This window comes from Maylandia zebra, linkage group LG12 (assembly GCF_041146795.1).
Source record: "Maylandia zebra isolate NMK-2024a linkage group LG12, Mzebra_GT3a, whole genome shotgun sequence".
NCBI lineage: Eukaryota > Metazoa > Chordata > Actinopteri > Cichliformes > Cichlidae > Maylandia > Maylandia zebra.
In genome coordinates this window covers 23,519,274-23,545,256 of record NC_135178.1, presented here as the reverse complement: position 1 = coordinate 23,545,256, position 25,983 = coordinate 23,519,274, and the positions used below count along the sequence as shown (strand labels likewise).

Genomic DNA, 25,983 nt, shown 5'->3' with positions numbered 1-25,983 from the left:
CTTCACTCTATGGCAGTCACATCTAGCCACGGTGACCACAACGCAAATGCATGGATCGCTACTGGGCTTGCTGTTTTCTCTCCACTGCCTGAATCGTCTGAGCAAGGCAGCAACCTTTCCAGTAATTTACAGCAGAAGGGAAATTAAGGAGAAAGCTCTTATTAAACGACGAGTCATAATAATAATAATCATCATCATCATCATCATCATCATCATCATCATCATAATAATAATAATAATCATAATAATCATAATAATAATAAGCGTGAGGTTGTTGCAGCCCCCTAGTTTTAATTCTCCATGCCTGCGTAAAATTGATCCACTGCGTCCACGTGACATTCGCAATTATCAAAGACTACGAGATGGACTGGTAGATGAGACGCGCAGGGCTTTAATCTACCTGAATGCTGCAGGAGATCTCGGAGTCGTCCAGTAACCGGATCGTACAGAGTATCTCCTGGTCCAAGGAGCGGAGGCTGGGGCTGCGAAACCGGAGCATTTTCATCCTTCTGTCGGTTCTGTTTCAGCCCCTCATGTCGGAGGTTCCACAGACAAGACCAGACGCGCGCAGAGGCTCACGCACACGGATGACTCACGCACACGCACGCGTCCGCGTATACATTGCCGTTCAGTCGGGTCTTGTCACCCCTTGAGACGCCCTTGGAGATGAATAGGTGGATGGGGTGGTGGATGGTTAGATGGATGGATAAGAGAGCGGATGGATGCAGCAGAGAAGGATGGGAGGAGAGCTTTCATCCGTCTCCAGCCTGCCCACTGATGGATCTACAGGACGGAGGATGGTTTTCCCTCTACTCCTCCTCCTCCTCTCTCTCTCTCCCTCTGGCTCAACCCCACTTCACAAGTGTCTTGTGACCCTTCTCATTGCTCCTCATTGCAATTACGTCCAAATGACACGGGAGACCTGGCGAGCGTAGATTGCCCTGCCCTGTGGATACCCTTTGATTATAACTATTTACCAATTATAACAAGTATTATTTCAGAGGTTGCTGATGCTGCAAAAACGGCATCTTTACCTTCCATATGTATTTAAATGTTTGCGTTAGCGATAAATAATAAAACTCATATAATATATATGCATTGTTACTGATATTTCCTCATTGTAACGACACTCAAACTGAGATTAAATAATTAATTTAATCGGTAATGACGTCAGAGTCAATTTCGTTGTAACGCAACACCGCGGTCCCTTTAATTGTTAACGTAAGCGACGTGCTTAGTGCGTCATCACGTCCCTTAGCAAAACAGCCAGAGGCCATGGTCAAATCGTTCGTTCACGGGATGTTATCGCCTCTTTCCTGCGCCGGAGTCACGTTTAGCAGGCAGGTCTCACATTTTTGTTACTGTTTGTTTCAGCTTTTCAGGAAGGCTTGATTTTTTTTTTCGTGACGTAAAACCGAGGCTAGTTTTTCTTTAACGAACAGCAACTGTAAACGTGCTAAAGTCTGCCAGTAAAGATTGAATTGAATTTTAGTGGGAGGCTGCACTTCAGCTGGACTTCCGCGTTTAAGAACTGATCGCTTTTTATAGCTACGGAAGCTCCACCCGTTCATTATAACGGCGGCATCGGTTACAGTTTAAACGTCCAGTTAACTGGACAGAGCAAAAAAAAAAAAAAAAAAAAACAACCCAGCAGATTAGTCCTTAAGGAAACTATCATCAGCTGTAGAAAACATTTATGCATGCATGCACTCATCGGCCACTTTATGAGGTATCACGTTGGACCACCTTTCACCTTCAAAACTACCTTAATTCTTCATGGCATGAATTCAACAAAGTGCTGGAAACATTCCTCAGATGTTTTTGCTCCACACTGACATGATAGCATCAGGTGCAGATCCCAAAGATGCTCTACTGGATTCAGATCTGGCGACTGTGAACTTATTGTCATGTTTAGGAAACCAGTGTGAGATGATTTGAGCTTTGTGGCTTGGCATCCTACTGGAAGCACCCATCAGATGATAGCAACACTGTCGTTATAAAGGGTTTAAATGATGGTCAATTCAGTTTCAAGGGGTCCAAAGTGTGCCAAAAAACCATTCCCCACACCATTACACCACCAGCAACAGCCTGTACTGCTGTTACAACGCAGGACTTGTTGTGAGCTTTGTAGTATGCATCAGAAGATGGTTAAACTGTGGTTATAAAGGGATGGACCAATGACTCCAGAAAACAGTCATTGGGATGGACGTGGTCACCAACAGTTCTCTGGTAGACTGTGGTGTTTACTTGAAGGGGCCCAAAGTGTGCCAGTGAAATATCCCCCACACCATTTCCACTCCATCTCTAGCTAAAGCTCTGATATAAGACAGGATAGATCAAGAATTTCATGTTGTTTACACCCAGATTTCTGACTGTGTACCATCCCAAAGAACTGATGCTCATGAGATATTTTCTCTTTTTTAGACCAGTCTCTGTAAACCTTTGAGATGCCTGTGTGAGAAAATCCCAGCAGATCAGCAGTTTCTGAAAAACTCAGACCAGCCCACGTGATACCAACTAGCATGCCACATTCAAAATCATTCAAATCACCTTCATCTCCCTTTGTGATGCTCCGTTTGAACTTCGGCAGGTTGACCACATCTGATGTACTTAGTTGCTGCTGTGTTATTGGCTAATTAGATATTTGTGTAAACAAGCAGTTGAACACGTGTGCCTAATAAAATGGCCAGTTAGTTCTCACGATTGTCATTATTAATTTGACTTAAGTAAAATGTTCAGTGGGTGCTTTTCACTTCTAATGATGTATTTTTACAATAATTTATTAATATTGATTTAAACTTTAAAGCTCTAAAATCTTACAATCAGATATATTTATTTCCTTTTTCTTGTTTAATCCTTTTCAGGAAAAGCCTGCTTTAAATATAGTGCATGAAGAACCACAACCAGGATGATCTACATCATAATGGGAGTCTCGGGTTGTGGAAAGTATGTACACAGTATGTTCATGTATTTCATGCATAAGTTTTGTGAAACAAAAGTAAATGAGCTGTTTCTGTACCATTATAACCATCAGTATATAACGATACCCTGTTTAATAGAGATTATATTGACAGACAATGGCAATTTTATTTATATTACACGTTTTATTACATGTAAACTCAATGTGGTTAACACACAAAATAAAGACATAAAAACAATGTCTTAAGACAGTGAAAACAGCACAAAAAAGAAGTAGAAAATTCTCACAGCTAAAAGAGAAGGTCCAAAAAAAGTGAATATTTTCAAAATTAGTTAATAATAATATCATATTTTTATGATATTAAAGGATGCTGACAGTTGTTTTATTGCAACATTTCTCAAATGTTGCTAAACCAGTTTTGTCCTTGATACTCTTTATTTATTTATTTTAAATATAGAAGCACCTTTGGGATCTTCCTATCTGAAAAGGTAAGTAGCCTCAACTCTAACCAACAACCTCCCTACACACACACACACACACACACACACACACACACACACACACACACACACACACACACACACACACACACACACACACACACACACACACACACACACACACACACCTCCCTCTTGGTTCCTTGTGTGCCTAATACTCTTCTGTCCATGTGTGTTTACCCATCAGCTGGGTTGGCCCCTGTACGAAGGGGATGACTTCCACCCACGGGAGAACATCGAGAAGATGTCTCGCGGTGAAGCGCTTACAGATCAGGTCAGCCCAGGTGTGTGTGTGTGTGTGTGTCTGAGTGTGAGTGTGCATTCTGTCTGCTTCACTTACATGTCAATCATTTATGGCGTTCAGTCTCTCTTCTGTCAGGACTAAATAACTCTGTTTGACTTACAGAAATGCACAAAATCCACAAGTAGCCGGAGGGAGCTTCAGTCGTGCAGACAGTGAAAGCAGCAGGGAGCGATGCTGAACTTTTCATAACAACCGTCAGTCCTGAAATTCAGTTCAGTCATTTATTATCTGTTTGTTCAGGGCTCATCTCCTTCCCATCCATGCTGACTTTTTAAATAAAGGGAGCCCTCCAAACAATTGTCTGGCTTCCTGCCAAAGCTGAGTATACAGGCTTACAGGCAGAGGAGCCCCCGCCAGCATTTGGCAGCAGTTCACCGGTAGCGGTGTTTGGTGGCAGATGATAACCTCCCACTCAGAGGTCTGCTTTGAACAGCGAGGAGAATTACCCAGGGACGTGCTCCGTCCAACCCTTTGGCATATTTTAAAAATTGTCAACAGTTGGCAGTTTGAGAATAAATGATGTGCGAGGAGTGGAGTCATTAAATCACATCTTCATTGACGGATACCAAAGTATTCTAACTTGTAAATGAGAGTACAGGGAAGGTCATCAAATGTCTTTTTGAAGGAAACAGACAAGATTTCAAGTCTTTTCCAGCATAATTCAAAGATTCTCAGTGGGCTTTAAAGGTGGACCCTGTGGTGTCCAGTCACAGAGTTAAAAAGATGTCTGACGCTTCCATAGTCACTTTCATAATTTGAGCCCGATGAATCCTGGTATTGTCATCTTGGAATATGCCCCTGCCAATAGGGATAAAAATATTAATTAATGGAAAAACCTGATCGTTAAGTAGGCTCAGGTAGTCAGCTGACCTCATTTTTGGGCACATAATGTTGCTGAACCTTAGACCTGACCAGCTGTAGCAACCCCACTTCATAACAGGCTCGTGTGGTAGGGAGTGGGGTTAATGACTGCAGCACTTCATCCTCTTCTCTTCTTACCCTTTACCGTTTTCTTTCCACTCATTACAGAGTAGATCTGGACTCCTCAGACCACATGACCTTTTTGTTTTGCCTCCAGGAATATCAGAGCTCTTTTTTCCCCAATTAGCGTCACTGATATGTGGTTTTCTTAAGGCCACGAGTATTTTACAATTTGCTTGATACAAGTCAATAATTTGACCCTTTTTTTCCACAATGTCTTTCAAAATGTTTCTTTAACAAATGAGGAGCTGCTCATGTCGTTAGTTTGTGTTAAATCATTTGTTGCCAGCCGAAACACGTTATTCACCGCAGTAATTACCCAGCGGAAGGCTCTTAGTTATTTGTGTAGTTAAATCCATGTGGTGACTTTTCTTTTAGCCATATATATATATATATATACACACCAGCTGGAAAACTATTTAAAGGAGTTAAATACACAATCTTAAACTAAGCTGTGCACAACAAAAATCAGTTTTTGTGTTTAGTGTTTGCATTTCTTTGTCTCTGCAGGACAGATTGCCGTGGCTTCTCAAACTACACGAAGTCATTCAGAGGTGAGCGCTAACCAATCTCTACAAATACATAAGTTCTATCATTTCAAAGGACACAACATTGGCTTTTTTTTAAACCATCAGCCTTTTAAAGGTTGATGTGGGGGGTGTTGTCATCACATCAAAGGTTACAAAAAGGAGGGCGAGGCGGCAGGATTTTGACCTCGACCTCACAGTCAAGGTCAGAGGTCAAGTTTTCTAAAAATCTTGTGACTGAGGGGGTAAAACTGATGGCCGCCAGTGTTTTGTGGCAATTTACCCTAATATCTGCTGTAAGCCAACTGCACACACACACGTTTCATGAAAACAGGTATTTTTTATGACATAAAGGAGAAGATGATGGGTTTAGAGGTAGAGATGAAGAGCAGAGGAGCGAGGTGAGAATGTGCAGGCATGAAATTGTCGAGAGAGAAAAAATGTCAACGATGGTCGTGAAACTTGAGATGAAAACCAGAGAGCCAGGAAAAACAGTTTGGGGAGTAAAGACAGATTAAGTGAGGAAAAGAGGTGAGGGAGAAGCAAAAAGTGTGTCGTCTTTTTCTAAAAACGTCAGCGGCAACATCAAAGAGTCCTTCTGCTTAACTCTTCCACACTCAGATGCACTTATTTTTCTCCATCCGCTCGTCCTTGCGTCAATCTTTTTCTCTTTAGTTGTTGAGACTAAAGTTTACTTTAAGCTTATTTTTTTCAGTCTGAACTTCAGTAGTTATTCATTCCTGCCCTCAGCAACTTTGTACATATGTTCATGTCTTCCTGTCACAGAGAGAGGAGTTCAGGCTCTGATGCTCTCCTGGTGTGCTCTGCACTGAAGCACCAGTACAGACGGATCCTCCTCCATGGCTCCAAAGCCCTCACTTCCCCTTCGGAGACAGACCAAGAAATCTTCCCTCCGGCTTCTCCTGATGTCTTTTTTCTTTTCCTTCGTGGTGACTATGAATTCATTTACCAGAGGATGGTGGCCCGGAGGGGTCACTATATGAAAGCCGACATGCTGCGTTCCCAGTTTGATACTTTAGAGGCTCCGTCTGATGAGGAGAATGTGTTGACACTGGACATCCAGAGGGGCATCGATGATATGGCTGTGGAGGTTGAAAGGCACTTAATCGACCACAGGTCAGGGCTACCAGCGTAGCCTTGACCACCACAACAGACCACATGGGATCCTTAGCAGCTGTAACATTGATATTCCAGCAAATATTCAGGATCCTGCAGGATTACATTTGAATGACTTTGGTGATTCCCTGTGTGGCTCTCCACAGCAACCAGGAAGTCACAGTTTCCACTTATTTGAAAACATCCAGCATCTACTCGATGGACTGGCACACGAGCTTGACAGTGGACATCAGATGTTTGCTTTTTTTCCCTCTTTCCCTTGAATATCTTGAAAACAGTTGAGCAGTAGATGAATCCACATGTTCGATTATTATATTGTCACAGATGCACTTCCTGATGTTCCCCTCCTAGTTACCCAGGCTTGGACAAAGACTGGAAAGTTGTGACTCCACGAGGCTGGTGTGGTGTCTCCTTCTGGGGTCCCTGTGGGCATCTTTAGCATGTAAGGTGAATAAGTTAAATACAACATGGAGCCCATTTTTATATAAACTTAAATCTATATAATTTTACAGAAATATAACATCTCTGTAAATTTTGTAATAGATTTAAAGGCCTCGGGAGTAATAAAAAGTATGATTAATGCCTTTATTAGGACAAAATTAATATTTTTAGATACTTGAAAACTAAATACCTACAAAGCTGTGATAGAAATGATTAACATGTCAACATGACAGACTAAGATGATGAACATCAGTGTAATCACACTGTCATGTGACATTTTAGCACCAGCAGTTTGCCTAAGTAGAACAACACAGAGTGTGTGGCCTTTACTGTTGTTCTAGTCCCTTTTGAATAGCTAATTAATGTCTGGTTTGTAGTGAGGATGAGAAATAAATCACTGTTTCAGTGTTGATGTAAAACCACAGAGTGTGGCAGGCTTGACGAGCTCATTAGTTATTTAGTGAAGAGTGGAATACACAGTATGTGTGATTTTCGAGAGTTCTAGCTGGTTGCAAACATTTAAATATTTAGGTGCCATTCTAATAAATGCATTGTGTGTATGTGTGTAAGCTTTGAAACTGAACCGGTTTGTGCGTATTTAAGGATGGTATCTTTTAAGAATATGCCATGGTGAAGATAAAAGGTTTTTACAGCCTGCTGTGATTTCTGCCTGTGGGGGTGTGTCCTGCCTTAGGTACCGCCCTGCTGTACTGCTAAGACCAGAGTGCTTAATTAAGGCCAGATAGATTTGTGTGGAGTGGAAGATGGTGCTAATTGTTTTTTGTTAAGTGACCAGCTTTTAGGTTTTTCTGTGTTTCTCTTCTTTTCATAGTGATAACATGTGACGAATCGCCTTTAGTTGAATCCTTTAACTAAAAAAAACAAACACACACGTATTTCATTACTAATTTTGCCTTCTTTTTCAATCTGGACATTTTTTGTTACTTCTCCACATACCCTGGACTTCTGGACGTTTCGAGTGTTTGATCATAAATGATGTGATGCTGATCTTTTTAATAGTTGGAATAAACACATGGAAGCTCTTTATTTGTCCTGATGATTGTCCTCAACAAACCCAAAGATAGTCAGGTCACATAAGCATCTTTGTTTGTTTTAGAGCCCTAGAAAACTCTGCACAGTGTCTTCTCTGCTGAGAATGTTTCTTTATCATTTTCAGGATAACAAGTTTCTTCTGAGATTGAAATCTTCACACCGACAAAGTCGAATCATTAAAGAGATTTAACCTGAACACTTCACTGCTCCCCTCTGTGAGGTTCAGACCAAACACTCAGACACACTCTCTCACACCTGCACTTGTGGAGCTGTTCTAGTGTTGTGACTCATCTACAAACCTCAACCCGAATATTTTTGGAGCTTCTAATCCAGAAACCCCCCCTCCCGGCTACTCTCATATCTCACACATTCAGCCGCACACACACTTTGCTGGAGATTAACCCCCCCCAGTCTGGCGGCAACAGACAAACACATGCAGGTTGTCAAGCAGAGCGCATCCATCTGATGACAGAGTACGTGTCCCGTGTGTCAGGTAGCTGTAAGCCCCCAAAAGGCAGGAATGGAAAGCAGAGGAACGCTCTCAGTTTAAGAACATCTTTTAATGTTGTTCAGTGCACGGGTCTGTACAGTTTCAGTAAGTGGAATAACACATTTGACCCAGTTTGTATATCTTGCAGAGGTGAGCATGCAGATGTGGATTTCTGGCTTACATTTTAATACTGTAGGCAATAACATGAGAATAACAATGAGTTAACTTTGACCTACTTTGCTACATCTCAGATTCAAATTGATTTTCATACAAGCCATACTAAAAGACTCTAAATGCCACCTAGTGTTTCTAGTGGGGTAGTGCAAGTTTAGATATTAGAAAGAAAAGCTTTGAGGAGTGTTATTTCTACAATTTTGTGGATTAAATACTTAATCATACTTATTCTTAATACATTATTACCCAAAAAGAACAATTTGTAGCCACAGAAAATCCTGCTAAACTAATGCTGCTGTTTGACCCTACTGCAGAACAACTGCAGAACATTATATTTGAACACAGAGGCGTGGAGGAAACGCATCTTATACAAAGCCTCATAAATTCAGCAACAAATAGCACGTATTTACATAAATGAGAAACAACAGAATTGAATTCAAAGTAAATAACAGCATTTAATAGTTCTGTTTACAACAGAGCCACGAGTCGTCTAAAGGATATTGCTCAGTCTGTTGTTTGCTCGTGAAATCCACAAGGAGATAAATGAGCCTGCTCCTTATGGTGCAAAAATACTGCAGCATAGAGCTCAAGCTTAAGGGAGAGCATCACATCAGGTATTTCATGGCTGATGTGATTTTCTCTTGGCTGTGCAAACCTCACTTTCTGTACGTGTCTAACCTCAAGATAAACACTGACCTCCAAGCAGGTTTGGACTTTGCATGAAGTCATCTTCTTTCTTTGAACGTCTTTTGAAACTGAGTCTACGTTCGAAGACAAACTTTGTAATTATTTACGGTCTTTAGAGCCTGTGGTGCAGAAGCCGCAGTAGCAGCTAGACAGAGTGGGAACATCACGGAACATATTGCACTCCTGGCTCAGTCTGTTGGCTGAGAATGAGAGTGCAAATTTTCTGCGTGCATCCAGGACATCTGACTGTCTCAGGGTGCTAAAAGCTTTCATTAGACTGTCCAGGTGGCAACATGAAGAGGCCTGAGCTTTAAAGTGTGGCAGCAGAGAGATTAAATAACTTCCCCTAGGGATCAATAAAGTATTCCGATTCTGATAATAATAACAATATAATGTGAATATTTCTGCAAACTTGCATTGTTTTATGTCTACAGTCTATAACAACCCTGGTTCCAAAAAAGTTGGGCTGTTGTGTAAAATGTAGATAATGTAATAATACGCAAATCTCATAAACGCACACTATTTCTGGAAAAATATGAGCTCATTTTGAATTTGATGGCAGCAACACATCTTAAAAGAGTTGGGACGGGGCAACGGAAGACCAGAAAAGTACATTTTAGTAAAAAAAACAAAACATTGAATGCCCATTTTACACCTGATTTTGTTCATCTACAACAGGTCAGTAACGTGATGGAGTATAAAAAGAGCATCTTCGAGAGGCAGAGTTTGTCAGAAGTAAAAGTGGCCTGTGATTCACCAAAAAAGTGAGTTTACAATTTGTGGAATAATTCTGATACTTTCCCACAATGCAAAAAATGTGAAGATTTTGAATATTTTGTCATAATATTATCCAAAAAAAAAATTCTAAAAAATCTGGACTGCATTAAAAACAGACATGATTCTGTGTTGGAAATCCCTGCATGTGATCAGGAAAACTTCCAGTAATTATTGTCTGTGAACGCAGTTCACCATGCAGGTTAAATGCAACAAAGAAACCGCATGTAAACAGTGATCCAGATCCATGCCATTTTCTCAAAGCTCGTTTAAAATGGACAACGTGGAAATTTTTTCTGTGGTGACAAAAACTTTATTTTGAAATTCTGGAAAATACGGACGCTGAAAACTGTCTAAAACTATCTGGCTTGTTATCGCCGTTCAGTTCAATAATGACTGATGATACTTGAGTGCATCGGTGTGTAGGAATTGGAAGTTTGCAAATCTAAAAATTCACCATCAACACTGAAAGGTATGTAGAGGTTCTAGAGACACGTATGCTCCATCCAGATGACAGCTTTTCTATTTCAGCAACACAGTGCTAATGCAGACTGTATCTATTACAACAGCACGACTCAGTAGAAGAGTCTGGGTACTGAACTGGCCTGCCTTTCAGATGTTTCACCAACTGGAAAGATTTGGAGGATTGTGAAAAATACAACAAAGAAACACAACATTCCTCTCCCAGAAGTCCAGCAGCTGGTTTCCTCGGTTCCCAGATTTTTACAGACTGATTAAAGAAGAGGGGGATGTTACGCAGTGGTAAACATGGCCCTGACCCAACTTTTTTGGGAAGGATGATACCATCAAATATGAAATGAACTTATTTTTTTTTTCATTTTTTAAAATTAATATATGGGTTTAATAGATTTGCAAATCATTGTATTCTGGTGTTATTTACATTTTACATTGTGTCTCAACTTTTGGGGAATTTTGAGTCTACACAGACCATGACTGGTGCATATAAGACAGTGAAAGGCATTGTGTTCTCTTGTTTCTAATATTAACCCACACACTCACACTTCAAGGACAATAAGGATGTAAAAATCCTCCTCCTGTTGTCTCACTTCTCAGTCAGTTTTACATGTACCTGTATACCTCAATATCATAGATGCATACAGCGCTCACCATCCTCAGACCTTTAATTTGTTTGACTGAAGTTTAAAGTGTAAGTGTAGGACAACAAACAGAGTTTAACATTATGTGTGTGATATAAGTTAGTTTTTGAAAGTGCATCAAGTAAGTATGGCTTTTTATTCTCTTATGTTTTTATCTTTTGCAGTGTATATGTGCACGGATGAATACGTGTCAGAGACTGAGCAGGTGTTGTATAGCAGTGGTGAGATCTCCTCCTGTGCTGATGAGGGCCTGAAGGTTCGCCTTCCTGTCTCTGAAGCCCATTGAGCTCAGCTGCTCCAGCTCCTCCTTGAACTCTCTCTCTCTGTGATGGACCTGACACAACATGACACGAGAGTTATTTAAAGTCTTACTTATTAAAATAATGTGTGAAAGAATTCAAAATGAGATCATAATTAGCGATTTAATTGTGAATCCTTTTAAACAAATTGGAAAAGATTAATAAACCTTCCCAGATTTAGTGATTTTGTTAACCCAGACACCCAGTTTTGTTTCTGGGTATTTGGGTATGAGTCTCCCTTCAGGTGCAAAAACATCTGGATATGAATCAGAAGAAAGTCCAGGCGATGTGGGAAACAAAGGTAAATGTTTTGGGGAGGAAAAGGAGAGGAGGCGGCATGAAAAAAAGTTTTTATGAATAATTGAACTCAAAGAGATGCCCAAGTCGCTGCTGCGGGGGATAAAAAAGGAGCACTGCAATAAAATCGAAAGCAAAAAAGAGAAATAAGTCAATAAGTTTGTCAGAACCACACTCCCTCACACACTGGAGTAAGCAGTAAAAAGCTCTGTGGCAATAACCACCAGAGCTGAATGCTGGCAGCACTCAGCCGAGTTTAGTGGTTCTGCAGGAAAAAAGCGTCAGTATCTAAGAAAGGGAAAGACTAATGCCACCTTCCTTCCCACCAGAAAACAGCGACTCTACCGGGGCTGTAACCCACTAAGTAAATGTTGGATCCACAAGTAGAAGCACTGACTCTGAAACTTTAACGATTAACTAGAATTTGAGTCACTGAGGCCCAGCTGGACCTGCTTCAGTAGGTTAAAATGTATAATAGTTTAAACCACTGAACAAATTAGACATCATTTGGCTCCATGAGATGTAGTGTGGTACTCTAATTTATCCACATTCATACCAGCAGCTGTTAATGCAAGCTGATATCAAGCAGTCAGTCACTCTTTATACTGCGTAGTTTTTTAAAAGTACTGAATCACTAAATATCAAAGGCGTGTATCATTTGCCTGCCTAAGGGAAATTCTCATTTACTGTCAAAATGCTATTTACTACTGATATTTTAAATTGAGACTCAACGTTGGAGACAGACAAAAAGTTTATAAGGTAGTACCTCGTTATTAGTGTTAGCCAGGGCCTGTAGCATCTGCTGTACAAACTGCTGCTGCTGCTGCTCTGTCGCTGAAGCAGCCTGTTGGCCGCTTCCTGATTGGCTGTTCGGAATGGAGTCAGATGGATGCTCAGAAGTGGCACCGATACCTGTTCCAGTGTTTCCGAGAGCATTCCTGCATGACGGGCAAGACTGGCGATAAGGTTTCTCTGTCTTTGAAACACAGTTCTTCCACCACAATAGATCTCCTTAGGTTGTTTTTACTCACGCAGGTATGAGAGCTGGAGCCTCTGCAGCCAGAGTATGCAAGCCCTGTTGGATCTGCAACAGAGCCTCCATGGCTCTGGGGTTCAACATGGCCGAGAGCAGCTCTGGAGCCTGCATCTGCACATTATTGATAATGGCAAAGTTATTAATCATATCCACTGAGCAACGGAGTCAGAGTAGAATCGTTTTCCTGCATTGCTAAAGATGATCATATCTACATGGATTTTATGAAAAACCATGGCATCTGTCCAGGAACAAGAAAATTATTAGTGTTCCTAATGTATTGCAGACATCTAATCCAGCTGAAAGACAGCAGGTTAACAGTTAGAGGAATAAGCAGACCTGCTGCAGAAAGACAGGGATCTCCTTTCTCATTTGCTGCTGCAGCTGAGGATTTCCAGCCAACAAAGGGTGGCTCAGAAGCATCTGCAACAATGCAAAAATGAAAGCAGGATGAACTATATAAGATATCTCTGCTGTTTAGGAAGAAGGAAATGTTGTCCTGCAGTTGCCTAGTGAAAATACTGCACATTTAAGAATTAAAGTGTCCATGCATCACCTGTGCAGCCAGGTCAGGGTTCTGGCTAAGGCAGTTTAAAAGACTGCTGACGTATGGCCCAGACAGCAGGCTCTCCAATAGACCTGGACTGGCAGTGATCTCTTCTAGCAGTGACTGCATGCCTGAAGCAGGAAGCCATTAATAGAATATTTTAAAAAGCAGTTCAATGATATCTTTAAAATATTTAACACATTTAAAAACATATAACCTAAGAATGCCTCAAGCATAAAGCTCATGCCTGCTGTGATGCTGCTTTGAGAGTTTGACCTAGCTCTGGATGTGGCAGTCAGTTCACTGAGAGGATCTGTCGAGTGACCAGAGAACGTCTGATTGGATTCACCCTCCAGTATGTGGTGATTTCCGGGTGATGTAGTCACCGATGCAGATGCTCCTACCTTCTGGTAAAAGGCAAAGCAGATATTCAAAAGAAAACAGGTTAAGCATACAAGATAAGTTTAACCTGACCTATAATAATCATCATTTTCAAAGTCACACCTGTAATTTTGCTTCTGGGTCAGAATTGTCAGTAATGACTTCAGGATTTTCCTGCTCTGACTGCAAATTTTCTAAAGCTTTGTCCTCATTGTTCATCATTTCTTCTATCATGTCAGGGTTCTTGATGAGCTCCAGCAACTGGAAAGAGAGATAAGTGCAAAAACATACTCAAAATATCGGAGGGAGAAATCAGGCAAGGAGGAAGCAACTGTACTCATACTGCAGTGAAATTAGAAAGGTTAAAATAACAACATTTTTGCAAGTGTCTACTCTAATGTTAGTACAGATGTTACAATGCTCTGACATCCACTATACCCACCTGTGTTATGACATCTTTGTCGTTAAGCATATCTTCCACTTCTGGGTTTGTTTGCAGGAGCTGCTGAATTTGGGGATTAGACAGAATGAGCTTTCTGATAAGTTGAGGGCTAGAGGTGGAGAGGGTGCTCTGCACAAAGGGGCTGCCCAGGAGACGGTGCATCATTTCTGGGTCAGCCAGCAATCTGTTCTCCATCTGGCACTGGAGCTCCGGGAAGAAGCTAGTCCCGCTGTCTTCAAGGACAAGGCTGTCCAGACCTTCTACTACAGAAACAAGGTGGAATCAACAGAATGACAGATTATAAGTTCACTGAGGAGCTGAGTACAGAGCAGCAGCTGAAGCTCAAACAAAGAAGTCTGGAGAAATGAGAACCACAAACTAGATTTATGAAAATAGTTAAAGGCGAGAAGAGTTCCCGTGTTCTGCACATCTTACCCAGGCAGAGAGGAGAAGTAGGGGAAGGTGTGATGTTATCCGGTTCAGGGTGGAGGTCTGGGTCAGTGGGAGGTGGAGCAGATGAATGCTGAGGCCTAAGACAGATACCCAGTTGTTTTTTCTTTTTTTACATAAGTTTGGTATAAATAGACTGTATATCAAAGGAACCTGAAGGCAGAAGTTACTTATTACTTAAAATTACTTCTACAATTTTAATTTTAAAGAGCAGAGTGTGCAGATCTCTGACTGAGAATCTTTTCAGACATAATATTTTGTTTAATACTTCATGTGATAGTGGGGTGATCAGATTCTATCAAATTAAATGTGGAGCAAAATGTACGTTGATGTGGGACAAAGTGGGAGACACTACCAGTGCTTTATATATACGACCTAAAATGTGACTTATATGTAATGTTCTCCCTGTACTCTAAAATCTCACCTTCCACAAGCTTCCAAGTAATAAGTAGTTTTCTTGGCTTTTTCATAGATTTATTTGATTTGCTTTGGGAAGACACTCATTAAATTCTGATAAATTTAATATTTTATTTGCTCTATTTTAATATTTTATTTTACTGGGTTTTAATGTAGTTTTTCATGAGGCTATATATTTTTATATATTTATATTATGTATTATTTCTATATTCCCTGCTCTCTGCACAGACATTTTATAAAAGCCAAATAGAAAAGTGAAAGTTCTGTATTGTTGCACTTTGAAAACTAGAGCCAATAAAAATGTGGAATATTCTCTGAATATGCACAATAAACAGCAAAGAATAAAAATGCTGTGTAGTCCCAATGTGGTACATGTGGTATCCAATGTAAGGCAGTGTTTTTAATATTTACTATGATTTAAAAGCAAATAATAAATATAGCTACAGCTAATGAATGTGCAGTTGCCTTTTATTAGTGCCAGATTTGTCTGCAATATTTTCTTAAGAGGTCACTAAAGTTCTTTGCAGCTGACTCTGTTGCATAAGTAAGGCGCAAAACACAGGAGGAACAATATTTAACACAAGCGCACACAATGATTTACTGACATATGTGACATGTAATTTAAAAAAGAAAGTAAAATCTGTCTTATTTTTTTTTCTTGATATTGAAATGAACTGACTACACTGTGTTTAGAAAACAGCACAATTTTTTGTAAATTCCCAATAAACTCACCACGCCTATGAGCACTATTTGGGTGATTGGACTCACATACAATTTTGCCCCTTTTAGTAAATCTGGACCTATATCTTTATTTTCTTTATCTTTATTAATACCAAATGTTGGTTTATTACTAGCGACGGCATGAACCCATGCCATAAACAGAGCAGGTTGTTCATACCTTTGGATCATGCTGAGGCGTACCGACCCATTTAGTCCTTTAAAGTGACTCAAGGGTTCAGAGTCTTTGAGGACTCGACTGGAGTGGATCAGAACCAGCTCCTCTGCTGAGGCTCCCAGGTGCTCTGACAGACCCCATTTAAACTGCACACACAGAAACACACAACCCCCATTGTTATTTAATGGTGTATTTAATGGTGATAACCCCCATTGTACCAGCTCAAAGATCAGCAGCAAAGACACCAGGGGCATATCCAGACAGGGGCCTTGGGTGGCACCAGCCAATATAACTTCCATCCTGGGGTCTCTCCACCAAAACCGTTAGATGAGGGCAGTGAAAGAAACAGTAATTCAATGTAGCAGAGTATGACTATTCAAGACTTTACTTAAGTACAGTTCCAGTGTACTTCTACTTTATTCATGTTATGGTGTTTTCTATTTAAATTTACTATCTTTTGGAAGCAAATACTGTACTCTGCACTTCACACCATTTATTTTAGGAATTCAGTGAATTATTATTTTGAAGATTTTAAAATAGGAATCTACATAGTTATGGAATGCCAGGACTGCCAGAATTAATTAATTAAATACACCATTAAATAATTAATTCAATGTGTCAATAATTAATTAATTAAATATGTCATAAATATGTATTTAATTTATTATTGACACATTTAATAAATTATTTAATGGCGTATTTAATTAACTCATTTTGGCAGCCCTGGCATTCCATAGATGGTACATTATGCGGTTTGACTATAAATAAAGCGTACATGTAATATAATCATCTCCGGCGGAAAGATTTAAGTGATATACACATTAACAAACCAGTAACTACAATCCAATATATGATTTTGAATTGTGTGACAACAGTAAACCCACTGAATACACCCATATACATATAATAACATACAATCAGTGGCCACTTCATTAGGTACAACTATTCAGCTGCTAGTTAAACACAAATATCTAATCAGCCAGTCAAACATTTAGAGTAGAAAACATGATTAAAATGACCTGCTGAAGTTCAAACATGCTGCTGATGTTGAGAGCATCAGAATAGGAAAGAAAGGTGATCTGGCGATGGTTGTTTGAGAAAGACATGGTGATCTGAGCACTTTACAAACTGCTGATTTCCTATGATTTTAGCACATAATTGTCTCTAGGGTTTACAGAGAATGATCTGAAAAAGAGAAAATATCCAAGGAGTGGTCATTATCTGGGTGACAATGTCTTTTTGATGTCAGACGTCAGAGGAGCATGGCCAGACTTCTTCAAGCTGAAAGGAACGCAACAACTCAAATAACCCCTCTTTACAACCATGCATGCAGAAGAGCGTCTCTGAACACACAACACGTCACACTTTGAACAAGATGGGCTACAGCAGCAGGAGACCACAGCAGGTTTCAGTCCTGTCAGTTAAGAATAGGAAACTAAAAGTATGATTCAGCAAAACTGGACAGTATGAGATTGGGAAAACATTGCCTGGTCTGAAGAGTCTCAGTTTCTGCTGTGAAATTCAAATGGTACACAGTCAGAATTTGGGGTAAAGAACAGGAAATTATTGATTCATCCTGTCTTGTATCAGAGGTTTCGCCAGTGGTGGTGTAGTAATGGTTTGGAGGATATTTCACTGGCACACTTTGGGTACCTTAGTACAACTAAGCTTCACGTAAACACCACAGCCTACCGGAGTACAGTTGGTGGTCACTGTGACCCAAGGCGACCCTTTATCCATCTTCTGATGGCTGTTTACAGCACAATAAGGAGCCATGCCACAAAACTCAAATCCTCTTACACTGGTGTCCTGAACATGACAATGAGTTCACTGTACTCAAATGACTTCCACAGTCACCAGACCTCAATCTAGTGGAGCACCTTTGGGATGTCAAACATGGATGTAAATGATAAATGGACTGGTTCCTGTGTACAACATGCCTCATTCGTCCATTCATACAGCAGCACTGTACTTCATTGGTTTCTATCAAACATACGCACGCACATTTACACTCTGATAGATGCATCAGAAACCAACTTGGGGTTAGTATCTCCAGGATATTTAGCACGCAGATATAAAGGGACTGAACCGACCTTCTGATTAGTAGATGGCGTGCTCTAGCTCCTGAGCTACAGCCACCCCCTGTGATGTACACCAACAACTGTGTGATGCTCTCATGTCATGTGAAGATGCTGATAACTGCTTCCAGCACCTTGTTGAATCTATACCACAAACTTAAAGGGCGTCCAGATGTAACTAATGAAGTGGCCTTTGAATTATATTTTGTTACTGGATTCAGGGCCACTCTTTAGCTAGTACTCAACTTCGTGCTAAATACTTTAAAAAATACTCCTTTTTTGCCTTTTTTCACACAGTTATTCCATTCAAAACAATCTTCAAACGTGCAGAGTCACTTTTCACATAATAAATCTGTATTAGCACTCTGGGCTGCACATGAGTCCAATTCCAATTTATATACCACATTAGTACCTTTAGTGATCCGCCCCCTTAGTTCTTTAGCCACGTAAATTAACAAAAACATTAATTTCAGTCTATTATGGCATGAAAATAAAAGTCTCAGTGACGTTGTCAGCCTGTTATTACAAGGCTCTGAGGCCAGCTGGCTGATTGTGCTTCCCTGACCTGTCTGACGGTGCAGTCTCCTCTAACGATGAAGTCTCTGCTCTCCGTGACACTTGTGACGGTAACGTGGATCCTTTCAGCCCTGCGGCGGTGTCTCGGTGTTGTAGTTTCGTCTTTCACTGCTGCCGACATCACTTGTCCGGCCCGCGGGCCTTTAAACACGGTGCAGAGCAGGAGCACACCGTCCCGACGCGGGCTGCGTGTCTGTCCCGATGACTCGGCAATAAGTTGTGCGGATGTGTGCCAGCTGAGGCCACACCGGTCACTGAGGTGGACACGCAAAGCCCACACCTAGCTGCTACTATGCACAGATCTGATGCCCCTGCTGCCTGTTATAACAGTTTTTGAGTGCACTTCGACTAACAAAAATAAAATACTTAATAATAAGCCAGTTATGTAACCAGACTTAACTTAAAGATATAGTGCACCATAAAAATCAGACAGCAGTTCAAATCCTAGATGCTCTCAGTTCACTTTTAAACTCTCATTCCAGCAACAATAATGAATCATTATAATTTTAACAGCCTCCAAAGGTGACGCACATGTGATAAGTGGTAATTGATGACAATAGTCTAAAAAATTTTTAAATCCTTCTTCCTTTTGAGATTTGACCCAAGCAGATTTAAAGTATCTTATTTTCATCTGGCTCATGTTAACATCTAATGACTCAAATACAATTTTTTTTTTGGCTTGTTTGAGGCACTTTTACACTTTTTTTAAAAATTCCTCTTAGGCTCTTCGATGCTTTCACACACAAAAAGTAAAACCACATTTTCACTGAAAAAGTAATTTATTTACTTAACAGTGGGAAAATAAAGAAACAAAACAACTTTGCATTACACACCTGTCATTTTGGCAATAAAACCTTTAAAGATCAGGCACAGAGCCTTCAACAGTACAGGAGATCCAGAGGCACTCTGAGGCCTGAAGAGGGCAGCACGATGTGCCAAGCAGCTACTTTAACACAAGCTTAGAACGTTTGTCGCTATTTCAGAAAGCCTCTTGTAAATCTTATTTAATTGTGTAACATATCGTGCCAAATCTAGCTTTTTCTGTTAGTGTGTGTGTGTGTGTGTGTGTGTGTGTGTGTGTGTGTGTGTGTGTGTGTGTGTGTGTGTGTGTGTTTAGGGAGGGCATGCAAAACAGACTGACCAGGAGTCTAAGATTTAACAACAACAACAACAACAAAAAAAAAAACCCTGATTTTGATCAATAGTGGGAATATTCTTCAGGGGTTTCTTCATTTGTTTATTTCATTTTGTTTTCAGGCATTTTCCTTCTGAAACCTTCATAGATCTGCCTCTGAGCCCTTCTTCCCTTTCTTGTTTCCCTGTGAAACAGAAAATTGCAGAAAGGACACAATTATTTATGGATATCAGATCTGTTTGTGTGCTTTTATTAATTCAAGTCAAAAGATGGATGTAGAAACAGAACATAAATGAGGCAAACACAGTCTTTATCAACTGGGGAAAAAAGAAAAAAAAAGAAACCATATTGACTTAAAAATAAAGAAAAAGTGTTCAAATGCTCTGACCTGAATCTAAGCTCACTGCTCCCCTGACTGGGCCGAGTAAACTCTTTATGTTTCTGTCCTTTGGCTTACTTACGCTGACACTTTCTGACTTTACCTGCCTTACAGGCTGAAGTTTTTCTGTTAGGTTTCCACAGTTTCTACAGAAATCCACGAAAGCAATGAGGTGCATGCATGATCATAAACTAGTATGCAGTCAGTTCAGCGTAAATGAAGATGGAGACAACACTTTAACACCAGTTCTTCTCTCCTACAATGAAGATACCACACAGAAGAGTATTTGTACTCTCACCTGGTGCTTTGGTTGTTCTGACTGCAGTCCTTTTACTTTAGATCTCTCTTGTTCGAGGGCAGCGTGCAATAATGTTACCTAATTAAAATGAAAAACACAGATTTACAAATTTAGAATCCCCCCCAACACTCACACACACACACACACACACACACACACACACACAGTTACAGACCTGTGAAGACAGCTCTTCTTTAATATGCAGTAGCTCCTCTACCTGTAGAAGAATTTCTGCTTTGTCTTTCACTGAAAAAGAGAGAGAACAGAAACATCACACACGAGATCTTCATCAGGAAAGGAAAGGATAGTCAAAACAACCACTTTTTGGACAATGATTCTCCCCCACAGTGGGTTTTAAATCAAGACAATTGAGATGTGACTCAATCGCAGGCAAACACATTACATTCGTTGTTTAGCAATTGCAGACAACAACATACATATTCCTCTATATTCAGTCAATCCTACCTTTGTTTGCAGGTCACTCTTACTTACAATGACTTCTCTTTGGATCTCTTATTAGGAGTTGGAGGGAAAAGTTAAGAAATGCAAGTTCACTTAGAACAGCAGCTTTCATCTACTTCATTTGTCATGAAATAAGACGGCCTTAGCCGTCTATGAAAATGCTAGTCAGTCAATTCTGCCATTACTTTTGAACCACTGAAAATGGAGGACTGTGCATAAATATATCGATAATTCAGAATCATTTAATGCAGAAGTCTGCACCTCACCCACATCTCGATTGTTTGATTTAAAATCCAGAAGTGTTGTCTTGTTGTACAGAAGAAAAAATTACAACAACAACAAAAAAGTGTCATTGTTCAAATACTTTTGGACCAAACTGTATCTACTGTGTTATCAAACTCACTCTCTCCCTGCTGCAGCATCTTCAGCAGCTGAGCATTTCTTGCTTTCACCTCTTTGTATTTTACCTGCAGAGACAAAAAGAAAGATTCTTTTTGTAGCACTGGACACAACAGTGTTGGCTGCAGGTGTGGTCACCTTTCCTTTTTTCTGTCACAGTGTTACAGTGGGGAACGCTCATATTAATCATGCATATAGTTTCAACGACGAGTGAAATAAGCCAAAAGCTTCAGACTGATCAACATGCTCACGTTCTGACATTTTCAACTCTTGTCTCTATATGGTGTTACTGAGAGTGGATGCACTAACGTGGTTATCTCAGACTCACAGCTTTGGCTCTGTGCTGTTTAAAGGGCAGCAAATCAGCGGAAAGTGGCTCGCAGGGAGAGGAACTAAAACTGCTTGTTTCACACAGTCAAAGAGGGCTGAACAAAGGCAAGAATGAGAAAAATTGTATTTTTGAATTATGAATCATCCAAAGCTACTCTAGTAGAGTCCAGTGATAAAAATATGCAGTTGAAAATTAAATATGTAGACTTTTTTTTTTTTACAGAAGAAGTCCACACTAACTAACAGTGCCATAGCAGCCCACAGCCTACGTGAGTTGAGTAAGAACATCTTAATGATGATGACAAACCAACACTAAACCCAACCTGTTTGGCTTTAAACATGGCAGAGATTTTTCTGATTAACTTCACCGTTTCTACAGCTGTGAAAATCAAATTTCCTTTTTGTGACTCATCATACAGGAAAAGACAAAGAAAATCACTGTCCTTCTGAAACTGAAAGATGATTAGATCAGATAACTGTTTATGGGTGCTGACCTCCCACTGTGAAATGTTTTTTTTCAGCTTATCAATTTCCTGATCTTTCTTCTCCAGCTCATACTTCAGCTGCTCCGCTCTGGGGTCCTAACAGGAAGAAAAACATGAAATAAAATCAGCAAGTAAAGAAAAAGAAACTTCACTTTGGTAATGGTGCATGTATGCAGTTTCACAAACAGCTTTTCAGATGTACCTTGAGGCAGTTAATCACTAACCAAAACTCAAAGGAAAAGCTAACTTTGTTCACTTTCATACCCGAGTTAATGAGAGAGCTACGCGAGTATTTTGTGGTACTTGTGTCCACTCACTGGTTCGTGTTCTGTTGACGTGCTGACTTCTTGTCCCTGGCTGTTCGTATACTGCTCGCGTCTTTTCTCCCGTTGGATTATCCGACTGACATCATCTTCCAACTTATTAAAAAAACGTTCGTCCTGCCCGACTCCCAGTGCTAAATTAGCCGTTCTGGAGTCCTGGAAGGTAATTTGGTTGATGTTTTACACATTTTTTTAAGTTACAAACAAAATATTAAAAAATTAATTTTATCTTTAATTCGTCCCTCACTTGTTCATTCACATTTCTGTGCAATCTATAAAATATAAAGTAAACAGAGTGGAACCGGCTCACCTCTTTCTCTTGTTTTCTACTTAAATTTTCTGCAAAGAGAAAACACAATGCAATAACTAGTTACAAGAAAATAACAATATATGCAATGTAGTAAATCATATATATGAGGTCCATATATAAGACTTTAAAGTAATCTGTAAGCTGGTCTCACCTGCACTGCTTTCAGCCTGGAAGTCTTGCAGAGAAACTGTCTTTTTGTCTTTTGCCTGCTGATTCTTCTTTTTGTCCTTCTTGCCTCCACCTTCTTTTCCTGACCGTGACTTTGGCGAGGACGTGTTTGTGTTGCTCTGATGAATGAAAGCAGATGCTTTGACTTCAGTTAGCTCAAGTTCTTGCTTTGCATACCAGAAATAAATTCTGTTTTGTTTTTAACCCACAGAAACTCAGGCAGAGTCATTTAAAACAAGATCCTTTAATCACCAACATGAAGAAGGAATAAGGTAATACGCTGACTTATAATTTAAGTGAACATGTCACAGGTGTGTCAGAGCGATGTGCGACTTACGTAAAAGTGAACATACAGCTCTGACATCTGTGCCCCCAAATGTGGCTTTCAAAATGAGAATATTAGTGTTTTTCTGCAGCGTACCTGCTTCTGTTGTTCATACTCCAGTTTACTTAAAATCAAGGCTTTTTCCAAGTCTGCCTCATATAGTTCTGTGGTTATCTAAAAGAAAAGGAAGAACATTGAATTTTAGGGACTTTTCGTGCTGTGTGTAAGGTCAGGTGTGGCCTGTGCTGCTCTATGAGGGACAGTCATACAAGTTTTACTATCTCACTCATCTGTAATGTGAGTAGCTGTCATTTCTAAACCTGCTCGTCTCTCTGCTTCCACTGCTGCCAACCCTCCGACGGTGTATCCTGGTCCACCGACGTAGGATTGAGAAGTTCACCGGCTATTCCTGACAGCGTCATACAGGGAGAAGGGGCAGAAGATTTCTGAGGAATCTTTTTGAAGGCCAGATTACGCAACTAATAGAGAGAAAGATAAAACAACCTGATGTCATCATTATTGACATAAACACAAATTCTATTGTTAGCTGTAGAAACCATCAACTTGTCTATGTGCGCGCAGCAACAACAAAAAACGGTCTGTTTTCTCAGGATGTATGCTGCCTGTGGTTTGTGTCTGTGGAGTGGAGGAGGATTTGTTAATGTGTTTAAGTGGGTGTTGGGCCTGAACACATTCCTTTTAATTGTGCTGCAACATTGTTATTCTCAGAGCTGAACATTTTCATTTTCCCCATTTTGTTTTTTAACGAACCGGTCAATAAAATATATATATATTTTTTAATATTTACAGAGTCCAAGGAGACAGTCTTCAAATCTTCACATTACAGATTCTGAGGCAAGATCATGTTTTAACTCCCTGCTTATGTAAGTCTAATTTCTGTCTAACTACAGTCAGATGCAAGAACAAAAAACCAGAAAACTTGCACTTTGAACTGATTAACTGTGCTGAAACCAATTTTTTATTATTTAGTATTTTTTCCTGGGATTGGACCAATTCCATATAAGAATTTAGCCTGCAAAATCCACTGGATGCTGTCTACTCCTATGTTATTTGATTTATTAAAGATGAAAGCTATCACACTGGCAGCTTTGAATAAAAATCTGGCCAGATATCAGTATCACCAAGAAGGCAGAAAGCATACCTGCATGCTCATTTATGAGGACTTGGTATGTAGGCTTCTGCAATGTAATAGCTTTAGATAAGTTCAGCGCTGATAACCAGAGACTAGTTTCACAACCATCACCAAATGATGTTAAAAATCATAGGGGTTTGTCTGAATCTTGAGGTTTTCTCTGTAATATTGCACTTTACAATATAAAATTTTAATGACCTCAACGAAATACAACTTACACACTTATCATCTGAACAGCATTTGTTTCACTTCATTAGTAGCAAGCACACCAAAAGCAAACCACAACCTGTTTACCTCTCCCTGCCCTCTGCAGTTTCGCTTCAGGAGAAGTGAAACGACTGAAGAGCCTGATCTTTCTTCATGTCACTGCAAAATAACACATATGTAAGAGGCAGAGAGCTGCAGGCTGTTCATCTCACTCATTCACCTCATTTGCCTCACTCTGCTGCTGCTCTTTCTTCTTCTTCTTCTTGTCTTTCTTCTTGTCATTGCCCTGAGCAGCTTTCCCTCCGGCTGCACCTGCTTTTCCTTGTCGGGGCTTCCCAGAGGAGTCCCGTCCAGTTTTGGTGGTAGCCTTCCCCGACTCGGAGGTGTCCGAATCCGAATCTGAATCTATCTGTAGCAGGGCAAAGCGGGATGCTGTGGTGGGGACTGTGATCATTGCAGACGATGCCATCGTGAGAAGGCAAACTGAACGATGAAAGCAGATAAATGTACAACAGTTTATTCAGAATAACTTAGAGCAGATCATAAAATGACGAGTTAGCGCATATTCACAACCTGTTTGTTGTTGGGTTTTTTTTAGTACCACAGTATTTCAGCCAACACCTCCATACAAAGCTACACACGGAGTCAGCACTGTGATCTTATGACAACAGACAGTATTACAGATAAATGTAAACCATTTAAAGAGCTCCGTTACAAACAGTTAGTGGACACAGCTAGATTAGCATCGCATAGCAGCAGCGTAACAGCTAAGGCTTAGCCAGTGTTGTTAGCTCCTAAACAAGTGCAAAAGTGCCGCTCCATGTCAGTTAAAAGCACACGCGTGGACTCACGTTGATCTCCTTTTTTCAATGCGCTCACTGACTTGTGTTAAAGAAGGATTACTCACATGAAAACTGTCTGAGGATACTTTCACCTGTTCGCAAAGGGGCTGAGGGTTAGGGTTGGTTTGCTACCAGCGATTGTCTCAAAAGAGTACAGAAGCCCGGCGGTGTCAAAAAGGAAAAAGGCTGGGATTCCCTTATCCTCTGCGATGCGGATGCAGAAAAAGAAGTGTTTACGATATGTGCAGATATATCGGTTATTGTGTGCAGCATGTGCGCAGTTTGTTGACCGAATCGCTTTTTAAGGCCAACTGCACAATACTAAGCGATTATCGCACAATAACTAGCTAGTTTAGCCTGTTGTCATGGTTACACCTTAGTTGTCGGATGTCCAATCACGACCTACCGTGTTCGTCATATTACAACAACTATCATATCACCATGACAACCGAACGGAAATACGCATTGGCGTAAAACAAATTGAAATATAAGACAAAGATAACCCAAGTAAATATAAAATGTAAATTTAAAGGTTGATTTCATTTATTAAGAAAAGAACTATCCAAACCTACCTGCAAAAGTAATTGCCCCTTAATTCTAATGCTTTTAATTTATAAATTTCATTGTCAAGTATGTTGGTTTTATT

General features: G+C 40.2%; 4 protein-coding genes across 15 annotated transcripts in view; 1 reads left to right on the top strand and 3 right to left on the bottom strand.

The window, feature by feature from the left end:
• The window catches only part of frmd3 (FERM domain containing 3), a 66,527-nt gene extending 65,758 nt beyond the window's left edge, over positions 1–769 (bottom strand). For 2 of the 4 annotated variants that reach the window (XM_014414423.4, XM_012918073.5), the window contains exon 1: positions 401–769. In XM_014414423.4, coding sequence (XP_014269909.2) covers positions 401–505 — 105 coding nt within the window. In that variant the 5' untranslated portion in view covers positions 506–769. The remainder of the gene's footprint in view (positions 1–400) is intronic. The other 2 variants (XM_014414425.4, XM_023155647.3) reach the window with 1 other exon arrangement.
• An 11-nt stretch (positions 770–780) lies between these two features.
• Positions 781–7,853, top strand: LOC101487441 (IDNK gluconokinase). 7 transcript variants are annotated; one of them, XM_076890925.1, is made up of 7 exons: positions 781–1,340; positions 2,425–2,586; positions 2,865–2,946; positions 3,378–3,408; positions 3,608–3,694; positions 5,216–5,259; positions 6,019–7,853. In XM_076890925.1, the coding sequence occupies exons 3-7, from the start codon at positions 2,909–2,911 to the stop codon at positions 6,386–6,388; spliced, it is 570 nt and encodes a 189-aa protein (XP_076747040.1). In that variant the 5' UTR covers positions 781–1,340; positions 2,425–2,586; positions 2,865–2,908; the 3' UTR covers positions 6,389–7,853. The 7 variants fall into 7 exon arrangements, with proteins under 7 accessions (XP_076747040.1, XP_076747039.1, XP_076747041.1 ...); XM_076890924.1 differs by having other exon boundaries at positions 2,425–2,590; XM_076890926.1 differs by having other exon boundaries at positions 2,425–2,606.
• Positions 7,854–8,404: 551 nt separating this feature from the next.
• LOC101464112 (ubiquilin-1) lies at positions 8,405–18,848 on the bottom strand. Of its 2 annotated transcripts, none has more exons than XM_004547273.4 (11): positions 18,511–18,848; positions 15,871–16,013; positions 14,541–14,635; positions 14,106–14,368; positions 13,787–13,924; positions 13,530–13,689; positions 13,292–13,413; positions 13,075–13,158; positions 12,734–12,849; positions 12,469–12,640; positions 8,405–11,440 (listed from the first exon to the last, which is right to left on the bottom strand). In XM_004547273.4, the coding sequence occupies exons 1-11, from the start codon at positions 18,640–18,642 to the stop codon at positions 11,297–11,299; spliced, it is 1,569 nt and encodes a 522-aa protein (XP_004547330.1). In that variant the 5' UTR covers positions 18,643–18,848; the 3' UTR covers positions 8,405–11,296. The 2 variants fall into 2 exon arrangements, with proteins under 2 accessions (XP_004547330.1, XP_023011420.1); XM_023155652.3 differs by having other exon boundaries at positions 13,530–13,686.
• A 720-nt stretch (positions 18,849–19,568) lies between these two features.
• gkap1 (G kinase anchoring protein 1) lies at positions 19,569–25,708 on the bottom strand. Of its 2 annotated transcripts, XR_191084.6 has the most exons (13): positions 25,403–25,708; positions 24,716–24,978; positions 23,456–23,614; positions 23,232–23,309; positions 22,794–22,929; positions 22,643–22,671; positions 22,327–22,488; positions 22,019–22,105; positions 21,199–21,262; positions 20,509–20,579; positions 20,334–20,411; positions 20,045–20,181; positions 19,569–19,840 (listed from the first exon to the last, which is right to left on the bottom strand). XR_191084.6 is itself a non-coding variant. In XM_004547276.5 (12 exons), exons 2-12 carry the CDS (start codon positions 24,962–24,964, stop codon positions 19,799–19,801), a joined length of 1,155 nt encoding a protein of 384 aa, XP_004547333.1. In that variant the 5' UTR covers positions 24,965–24,978; positions 25,403–25,707; the 3' UTR covers positions 19,569–19,798. The 2 variants fall into 2 exon arrangements, 1 of the variants encoding a protein (XP_004547333.1); XM_004547276.5 differs by lacking the exon at positions 20,045–20,181 and having other exon boundaries at positions 25,403–25,707.
• Between the last annotated feature and the right edge of the window lie 275 nt (positions 25,709–25,983).

Coding starts and splice junctions, on each gene's coding strand:
- LOC101487441 (XM_004547269.3), top strand. CDS start 2,909: ATGATCTACATCATAATGGGAGTCTCGGGTTGTGGAAA. Junction 3,409..3,607: donor GGATCTTCCTATCTGAAAAG/GTAAGTAGCCTC, acceptor TTTACCCATCAG/CTGGGTTGGCCCCTGTACGA. Junction 3,695..5,215: donor GTGAAGCGCTTACAGATCAG/GTCAGCCCAGGT, acceptor TTGTCTCTGCAG/GACAGATTGCCGTGGCTTCT.
- LOC101464112 (XM_004547273.4), bottom strand. CDS start 18,642: ATGTCGGCAGCAGTGAAAGACGAAACTACAACACCGAGACACCGCCGC. Junction 13,159..13,291: donor ACCCTGACCTGGCTGCACAG/GTGATGCATGGA, acceptor GCATTGTTGCAG/ATGCTTCTGAGCCACCCTTT. Junction 11,441..12,468: donor TGGCTAACACTAATAACGAG/GTACTACCTTAT, acceptor ATGTTGTGTCAG/GTCCATCACAGAGAGAGAGA.
- gkap1 (XM_004547276.5), bottom strand. CDS start 24,964: ATGGCATCGTCTGCAATGATCACAGTCCCCACCACAGCATCCCGCTTT. Junction 23,615..24,715: donor AGCAGAGTGAGGCAAATGAG/GTGAATGAGTGA, acceptor TCTCTCTATTAG/TTGCGTAATCTGGCCTTCAA. Junction 22,930..23,231: donor AGTATGAACAACAGAAGCAG/GTACGCTGCAGA, acceptor TTCATTCATCAG/AGCAACACAAACACGTCCTC.